The sequence below is a fragment of the Mustela nivalis genome (genome assembly GCF_964662115.1).
Source record: "Mustela nivalis genome assembly, chromosome: 10".
NCBI classification, from domain to species: domain Eukaryota; kingdom Metazoa; phylum Chordata; class Mammalia; order Carnivora; family Mustelidae; genus Mustela; species Mustela nivalis.
This window is the reverse complement of record NC_139029.1, coordinates 34395737-34404920: the sequence shown is the minus strand read 5'-3', so window position 1 is coordinate 34404920 and position 9184 is coordinate 34395737. Positions and strand designations below refer to the sequence as shown.

Below are 9184 nucleotides of genomic sequence, written 5' to 3'. Positions count from 1 at the left end.
GCACCCCTTAAATAAGACCTTAAATAAGATTTTTCTCTGGGACAAACAGGAATGACCACAGAGTGGAAAGGTTAGAGTGTGGAGAGTCACAGCCAGAGGAGGTGAGAGATGGAGGTGGTGGACTTTAAAAAAAAAAAATTTAGGGGCGCCTGGGTGGCTCAGTCATTAAGTGTTTGCCTTGGCTCAGGTCATGATCCCGGGGTCCTCAGATCTAGCCCCGAATTGGGCTCCCTGCTCAGCAGGGAGCCTGCTTCTCCCTCTCCCACTCCCCTCACTTGTGTTACCTCTCTCCCAATGTCTCTATTCTGTCAAATAAATAAATGAAATCTTCAAAAAAAGTTTTTTTAAATGTAAATATAGTTGAAACTAATTTTTTTTTTAAGATTTTATTTATTTATTTGACAGAGAGAGATCACAAGTAGGCGGAGAGGCAGGTAGAGAGAGAGGAAGGGAAGCTGACTCCCGGCTGAGCAGAGAGCCCGATGCGGGGCTCGATCCCAGGACCCTGAGATCATGACCTGAGCCGAAGGCAGAGGCTTTAACCCACTGAGCCACCCAGGCGCCCCAGTTTTTTTTTTGTTTTTTTTTTTGAGATTTTATTTATTTATTTGACAGAGACAGTGAGAGAGGGGATACAAGTGGGGCAAAGGGAGAGGGAGAAGCAGGCTTCCCGCTAAGCAAGGAGCCTGATGCAGGGTCTATCTCAGGACCCTGGGATCATGACCTGAGCCAAAGGCAGACTCCCAATGACTGAACCACCTGATAAACTGAATGTGGAATATGAAGTTAAGAAAAGAATCAAAGAGGGGCGCCTGGGTGGCTCAGTGGGTTAAGCCACTGCCTTTGGCTCAGGTCATGATCCCAGGGTCCTGGGATCGAGTCCCACATTGGGCTCTCTGCTCAGCGGGGAGCCTGCTTCCTCCTCTCTCTCTCTGCCTGCCTCTCTGCCTACTTGTGATCTCTCTCTGTCAAATAAATAAATAAATTCTTAAAAAAAAATCTTGTCAATGTGGGTAAATGAGAAAGCCAGGAAGTAATTTTCCCCTCCTCAGAGTTCCTTTTTCCTAGGGGCCAAGCTGAGGTTTTTCTGGCCCTTGGGCTGGACCCATGGAGAGCACTGTGACCCATGGGGTGGGGCAGGGGACCAAGACCTATAAAAAAAGAGCACCGCCCTTATGTGGACTCTATGTCATAGAGGCTGCAGCTGCCCTGTCCAGGCGCATCCTCGGCACACTACAGAAGCTTCCTGTGCCCATGGGGCCTTCTCAGCCTGTCCGTGCCCCTCGGCCCCGGGGCCTAAGCTCTCCCTACCGCAGGCCAAGGCTAGGCTGGCCTCGGCCTCGATTTCCAAAGATGTTCAAGCGTAGCCGCAGAACGTACCGGCAGAAACCCCAAGGCCCAGCTGCCACCCCTGCAGCCACCAATCCTGCCACTGTGGCCACAGATATCAACAACACTCCTACCGCCACCACCAGTGTGTGGATCCTTCCGCCACAAGGTTAGCCAAGGGCCTCCTGGCAGGGTGGGAGTTCGGAAAACCAGGGATTTCAAACCAAACCAGTTGGCAGGCGAGAATTCTACCACTGAACCACCAATGCCCCACCAAACCAAACCAGTTGGGAAAACCATTTGTTTTCCCCCATCTTAGCCCTGCAGAGGCACTCTAGGGGGCATACCCTGTGTGAAATACCACCCTCAAAGTATGGTGGGGTCTCAATGGCAGACGTCCTAAAGGCTGAGAGCCTTAATGGAGGGTGTATTGGCTGAGAGAGGAGGGCCTGGGGAACTGTGACTCTTAAGAACAGTGGCGCTTCCAGGACTGCTGTCTTCCTCATACTCTCCCCTCTCCTTTCTCTCCTCAGTTCTCAGACACCTCTGTCAACCTGGCAGCTTTCTGATCTTCTAGAAATGTCCAGAAACTAGTCCAGAAGCTTGGCTGGCTCCAGACCTGCATCTCCTAGGGGCCATGGGTGGTTAACAGCAGGCAAATACAATCATTTCTGTTGCAGCTGCTTACTCCACTGTAAGGGATTTCCAGACAACTATGCTGGGTAGGAGGGTGGGTTTGGGGGCTGAATGCTCCCAAGGACAGGCTTCAGTGCAGACAGCTGGGATCACAGTTAGACAATGGAAGGACAGGACAAGGTCAGCAATGCACACCATTTCTCAACGCACACCTCAGCTTTTGGTCAACCCCATGAGGTAGGGGGCATTTCCCCCCACTGCACAGGGAAAAGGGTTTCCACAGACATCTTGGAAGTTACAGGGAGCCAGGTCCTTGAGGAGGGTGGTAGAGGCATGGATCAGACAGGGACCGGATGAGAGATTTTAGGACTTGAGTCTAACTCCCGGAGTGCTTCAGTGTGAGCTGTATGTGGCTCTGTGGCTGCGGTGGTCAGTGTGCGGATGTAGTCGGGGTGTGTGTATGTGAGGCCAGGACAATGGGAGTGTGAATGGACGTGTGGGTGGGTGTGCCTCCGTGCATCCAGGTGTGTTTGTTAGGGTATGTGTGTGCCGGAGGGAGGCATCCCGGAGAGGAATGAAGGTCAGGAATGGGGTGTGGGCAGCCTGAGGCAGGAGAGGGTTGCTTCTGGGGAGGGCAGGCCATCTTCAACCCCTGAGCTATTCCCTGAGGCCAGTGTGTTCCGGGACTGTCAGCTGCTCTGGGCTGTTAGGGGTGGGGCGAGACCAAGTCGTCCAGAAAGGGGGAGGGTGCTGAACTCCGGCCTGGGGATTTTCCATTTGGCTTTCTGAGTGTGTGCCCATGTGTCATCAGGTGTAACTGGATTGCTGTGGGGTGTGTCTCCATGGCGTTGTGTCTTAGTGGCGGGAAACACTGTGAGGGACTCTTCTCAAAGGTGTCACTGTATGCATGGGTGTGTGTCTGGGGCTCCCCTTCCCTGAGGGTTGGGGGTGGGAATGAAGCCTGAAAGCCATGGCCTGGCCCCCTGGGGCTTCAAAAAGTCTGGGAGAAGAAAGTGAATTGTCTCTGTGTCCATCCATTCCAAGGCTTGCCAGACACCAGGACCCAGAGAGGCGGGACCAGGCAGAGACGTCATTGCCACATTGCACCCAGACTGCGCAGGCTGGGGGATGAGGCTCCTCGGGTGTGGGGGAAGTGGTGTTGAACCTCAGTCAAAGCAGGAAGATGGCTGGGCTGCTGCCCAAGGCCCACCAAGGGGCCCACATGTTTAAAGACACATGTCACAGTCCGTGAACATATGCAGACATGTAAACAGAAGTAGACTCACATACACACAATGCAACAAACACAGGTGCATGCAAGTACAGGCTTATAAACAGAGCTACACACTGCCACTAATGCATGTGGACCTCCCCAGCTGGCAGATGCACCCACACATACACATGTTTATGAAAGAACATACACTACATAAACATGCATGCATCTCGAACGAGCACCTAAGCATATGGACACATGCAATCACACTCATGCAACCCAGGCACACACAGACACACGCACACATGCAGACACACTCACCAGACTTCCCTGCCCCTGCAGCCCTGGAACCCAGAAGCTTCCCTCCCCTAGAAGAGTGGGTGTATGTGTGTGTGTGCGCACACCCTTGTGTCTGTGTGTATCTGTGTCTCTGAGAATGTGTGTATGTGTGTGTGTGTGTGTGTGTGTGTGAGTGTGAGAGAGACGGGGTCTGGGGGTGGGGAATGCTGAACTGTGGGAACCTGATGACATCATCTCTTCTGGCTATTTTTAGCTCCCTCTGCAATGACGGGCTCCTCCAGGGCCCCTCCCCTTCCAGGCTCCCAGAGGCAGCCGAAGCCAGAGGGCACCCACCACTCCAGTCTAGGTGACCCCTGCATGACTGGGTACTGGTCACTCGTTCCCACCCCACCAGAGCTCCCTGGGGGTTGAGAACACCAGAGGAAGAGGCTTGGGCCATGTGGCAGCCTGGAGCAGGGGCCTGGGTTAGGTGAGCAGACCTGGCTGGTCTCCAGCACCTAGGGTTCCTCTGCTTCTGCTTTTCAATCTGAAACTCGGTCTCAGTAGTGCCTGCCATGTGCCAGGGAGGGTGCCAAGTTCTGGAGATAGAGCAGTGTGCAAGACAGCAGGATTTCTTCCTGGGGGGTGTTACAGCTCGGTGGGAGACAGACATGAGACAGATTACACAGGTACCGCACCAGGCTGTGGCAAGGACTCCGAACATTGGTGGCAGGGGAACTTGGTCTGGGATGATGTTCTCTGTCTCTTTGTAGCTCCTGGAGATAACCTGAGGGAACCAGAGGGGCACCCTCCCCAACCTTGCACCTTCTACCCTGACAACCACACTCCAGAATTCCATAGAGCAGAGCTTCCTCCTCGTACCCCAGGAAGTGCTCCCAACATTGCCTCAAACCAGCATCCAAGTGGTGCCCCCCCCCCCAATTCATGGTGTGGTTCTTTGGAACCTTCCACGAGTGATCCCTTGGAGCCTGTCCTGAGTCCTCCATCTGTAGATGAGAGGGCAGGGCAGGCCCACACCTCCTAAGGCCCGGGCAGCAACACAAGTAGATGAGAGGCTGAGGGAGGAAGAAGCGCTAGAGGCACAGATGTGGGAAGAGCGATGTGGGAAGAGGGATGGGGTCAGGAGGGGAGGACAGTGGCCTGAGGGGTCCTTGTCCAGAGAAGGCTTCCTGCTCCAGCCCACCTCTGGGCAGCCACCAGAAAATCGGGTTTGGCAGCTTCGGCAAGAGCCCAGAGGCTGGAGGGGAGGTCCAGACAGCTCCGGGGAGGCTGCCTGGGGGCAGACTCATCTTCCAACCCAGAGTCCAGTCAGGCCCCAGGCTGAGCAGTCCTGTTGGGGTAGCATTCTGTAATACTGGGACCCTTTGGAGTTGGAGGGAATAGCTCTAAGCTGCAGGCAGGAGCCTGGAATTCCAGTCCTTGTCTACCCTAAACCCTAGTGTGATCCGTGGAAAGTCCTGCCCCCTTTCCAGAAAGGAGTGCAAGAAGGCAGTCTCCCCATCCCCAATTCCTGCCCTCTGGTTTTCCTGGGAGTCTGACTCAGGCAAAGAAACACAAAGTTTGTATTTGGGACAATGGGTAAGGACGGGAACCACTGCCCCCTGGGCGCCAGGCTGGAGGTCACTTGTCACCAGTGGGTCAATGACCGGAAGCCTAGCTCCAACCCTACAATGCTATATGGGTCACCCCACCCTTAACCAGTACCCTCACCCACACCCCTACTTCCGTCCTCTGTTCCTTCCTCACCTTCAGAGAAAGCTCCCCGGCTCCCTGGGGAATCTCCCATACCTACTTTGCTGGCTCCTTGCCCTGTGCTCAACCCTCCCTCCCCCTCTGCCCATTTGACCAGGCCAGTCTCCCAGTTAACTTTCTGGCCCTGGATCCTGGGGCAGGCCTGGGAGGAAAGGAAGCTGAGTGGAAGACCTGCCCAGGAGCCTACTTTTCCTGCTACTGTCAGATATTCGAAGCCCCAATGAGGAGTTTGGGAGGAGTGGGGTGGACTGATTGCTGGGGACTAGGACTAGGCTGTCCTGGGCATATTCCAGCCCGAGGGAAAGTGGGAATGCTACCTTTTACCCAACAATCTTCCTGTGCCTTCAGCAAATACAGAGAAGAAAGCCCAGAGCTGAGACTTGCGTCCTCTGGAAAACAAACACAAAACCCCAGGAGAAATGGGTCCTGGTTATGGTCACTAAGTCCATGATGAATTCATGAAAACACAAAAACCATAAAATTCTAAATGCATAGAATCCACAGTCATGGAATCTTAGCATCACAGAATTCTAGAGTGGTGAAATCTGAATTAGAGTCAGAAATATGAAATTCTGGCATCACTGATTCCCAGATCTCAAGGTCAGAGTATCCTCGAATAGAGAAGGCTTGAGAAGTCAATTAGTGAAACCCTTACCTTCAGGTGAATGTCTAAACTAGAGGACGGGCATTGGCGGCGGGGAAAGGAGTTCATACATGAACACTGAGGAGGAGGCAGAGAGCTCAGGACACATAAGCTTAGAATAAGTTAAGAAGCCTGCAATAAATCAGACAGAGGACAGACATCTTCCAAGAGAACACATTCTTGATTTCTGAGGATGAGGGGAGTGGAACACCAGAAGGGGGACGCAGAGAGTGGAACAATAGAAACAAAGAAAACATAGCCTAAAGAAAATATTATCAAGTAGCCTAGCCAGTCACAATGTAACACCAGTCACAATGCCTCCCGATTTCTCCATGACTGGGGTTAACAGCAGCCCAGGACATTTTTAAATGTTAGTAAGACATCTTATCACACTGGAATGGCAAGCCACATCTGGCTTTTTTTGGAAGAAAAATACTAAGTAGAAAATATTCTGTATACCACAATTTTGGGGGGCTGCTGGGAAGAGCCAACTCTCCAAAGAGGATGTTGAGGGGTGCCTGGGTGGCCCAGTCATTAAGTGTCTGCCTTGGGCTCAGGCCATTATCCCAGGATGCTGGGATTGAGCCCCACATCATCCATCATCATCATCAGGCTCTCTGCTCAGTGGGGAACCTGCTTCTCCCTCTCCCACTCCCCCCTGCTTATGTTCCCTCTCTCACTATGTGTCTCTCTGTCAAATAAAGAAATAAAATCTTTAAAAACACAAAAACAAAACAAAGAGGATGCTGAGCTGTGACCAAAAAAGCCACGCTGTGGGGTGGGGTGTGGAGCCCCTAGCAAGGCCTTGGTAAGGGACCCCATGGGGGAGGGGCATCTCCCTGGGGTGGTGCCTGGGAGATGCATCTCTACAGAAAGAGCCAAACTGGAGGCAGCACGTGGTATGGGGACTCCCGCCTGATTATGGGGTTGGTTACTCAGTAAACTACACGGATATTTACCTAGCATTTCTGGGAAACTACTGCAAACTCAGGAACCCAGAAGGAGCATTTCCAGAGAGAGGCAAATGCCAAACTCTTCTGGGCATGGAAAATGGGGCAATGTCAGCTGGAGATCCTCTTGCTCGGCTGACTGTCCTTGGATTCAGCTCAAAGCCTCAGCCCCAACCCCTACCCACATCCTCATTTGCTTCCCTCTCCCTGCTTGCTTGCCATTCTCCCTACCTACATCTGCTGTGTGACTTTTGGCAAATCATGTCCCCTCTCTAGGCCTCAAGCCACCTTTGCTTTCTTTTGAAGTTGATAATTGGGCCCTAAGCACAGGTTTTAGCATTTTATACTCCTGGTTTTGTCCTGTTCCCTTTCAGATGTCTCCGTGTTCAGCTTTCAGACAAAATGTTAGACAGCTTCAGGGTAGAGAGCAGGGAATACGGAATATAAATAATGCTTACATTTGACATCCTATATACGTCAGTTCCTATGACAGGTGTTTTATAAATCTTACATGATGCCTGCAACCACCCTGTGTATATAAATCATTGCTCCCATTTTATGATTGAAGGAACTGAGGTTCAGGGAGGATAAATAACATGTCCAAGGTCATTAGGCGAGGGAGAACTGGAATCTCAGCGATGGTCTTAATCTGAGGGCTGTGGTTTCAGATTAGCATTACTCCATGTAGCTTCAACAGGTCAAATGAAAACCCCTGGACGGAAGTTCAGGGAGCAGTAGTCCATGTGGCCAGCCCTAGGTAGGTAGGGAGGTCCATTTAGGGAAGTGTGCAGTAGGGGCTGACAGTCTGTGCTGTGAGAAAAGCTAACTGAGTCTCTTCCTATCGGGTGTTCCCACCTCAGACTACTGAGAGCTGGACTGGGGCAGGTATCTGCGGGATCGGAATAGAGAGAGAGGGGTGGTCCTGGGCTGGTCTTCAGGGGCTTGAGAGGCTGCTGCCACTGCGCCTGGAGAGACTGTGTATGTGTATGTGTTGGGGAGGGGCGGTGAATGGGGGCTTCTTCACTTTCTGGGATGGCCTAAACATCCCCCCCACCAATGAAACTGGTTTCAGGGCTCTGGAAGAACCTGGTCTGGGTGTTGGGGTGGGGCTGGGGGTACTTTCCAGCTGGGATAGCATTGTGGTGCCTTGGCATTAGACTCAACTCTAGGAACCTTTTGGATCCCTAAGCTTCAGCTACCTTGCACAGTTGTCTCTATTAACTGACTCAGCGGAGTGTAAGAATTTCAACTGGAGCCCTGACTTTTGCCCTTCCCAGGGTGGGTCATCACAGGAGGCTTGGAGATCTGGTAAGTCATTGGCTCACAGCAGGCAGGCAACCCTGACGGCCATCTCATCCAAATGTTTCACCATGAGGGTGAGGGAGGAATGTGAAGTCCTGAAAGGGAGCAGGCCCTGCCAAAGATCACACAGCAGCCAATGCTGTCCCCACCAAGTATCTGGCACTCCCCTTGGCACCGAGGACACAGTTAAGTCTCGTTCTTCAAAACTCGCAGCCTAATGCTTGGTAGCCCACTGAGAGAAGTGTCAGGGTTAAAAGAGAGGTTCAGACTTGGGACACTGGGGGTTTAGAAAGGCAGGGGTACGGACCTCTACAGGCTTCACTGAAGATGTATAGCTGGTTTTGGAGCTGGACTTAAAAGGAGCAACATTTTAGCTGATACAAAGGGGTAAAAGACTTTGTGGCTGAGAAAGCATGAGCTGCCTCACCTAAGGACGCGAATGAATTGCCCTGCAGACTGGCCCATGGGGGGTGGAGTGGAGTCTGATGAACTGCAGTCTAAGCCCGGGCTAGGACCTGAGGTCAGGACTGTCGCTTTGTGAGCACACAGTAGTCACAGACGTGCAGGCCACAGGGATACAAGGGCCCCAGCGGACGGAGGGCGGGGGATCGCAGGACACCAGGGCTGGGAGATTCTTAGCAGTATGGGTGGGGACTGCTAAGCTCTCCTACCCCCCGGGCCGAGGCTGTTTCCTTTAGTCCAAGTTACACGCGTGCACAGAAAACCTCGGTCCCCACTTCCCTCGACGAGGACCCAGGCCGAGGCTGAGGTCCGCCCAGCCAAGGGGAAGAGATTACTCCCCGCTAGCTGGCTTCCCGCCCCAGGTTTCACGGCGGTGCGCACTCCTCCTCCATTGAAGCAGCTTCCCTCCTACTCCCCCACGGCTCCTAAACCCGCCACGGGTCCGGGACAGGACGGAGACGTCCTTCGCTATAGAACTTAGGTGGCTGCGAGCCCTCCCTTGCTGCTGTGATGCAAATCCGCTCCGGATTTATTCTCGGGCGTCCTTTCCGTAAAGTGCGACGCACCCGGCGCCAGCACTTGTCTGGAAGGGCCTCC

General features: G+C 52.9%; 1 protein-coding gene across 1 annotated transcript; it reads left to right on the top strand.

Moving 5' to 3' along the window:
• Positions 1-804: 804 nt before the first annotated feature.
• On the top strand, positions 805-2016 carry P3R3URF (PIK3R3 upstream open reading frame). Its single transcript, XM_082687342.1, has 2 exons — positions 805-1498; positions 1863-2016. Exons 1-2 carry the CDS (start codon positions 1108-1110, stop codon positions 1904-1906), a joined length of 435 nt encoding a protein of 144 aa, XP_082543468.1. The 5' UTR covers positions 805-1107; the 3' UTR covers positions 1907-2016.
• The last annotated feature ends 7168 nt before the right edge of the window (positions 2017-9184 follow it).

What these genes read in the sequence shown, in the direction of transcription:
- P3R3URF (XM_082687342.1), top strand. Translation starts at nt 1,108, where the DNA reads ATGGAGAGCACTGTGACCCATGGGGTGGGGCAGGGGACCAAGACCTAT. An exon ending in GTGGATCCTTCCGCCACAAG is followed by an intron (nt 1,499 to 1,862) that starts GTTAGCCAAGGG and finishes TTCTCTCCTCAG; the next exon opens with TTCTCAGACACCTCTGTCAA.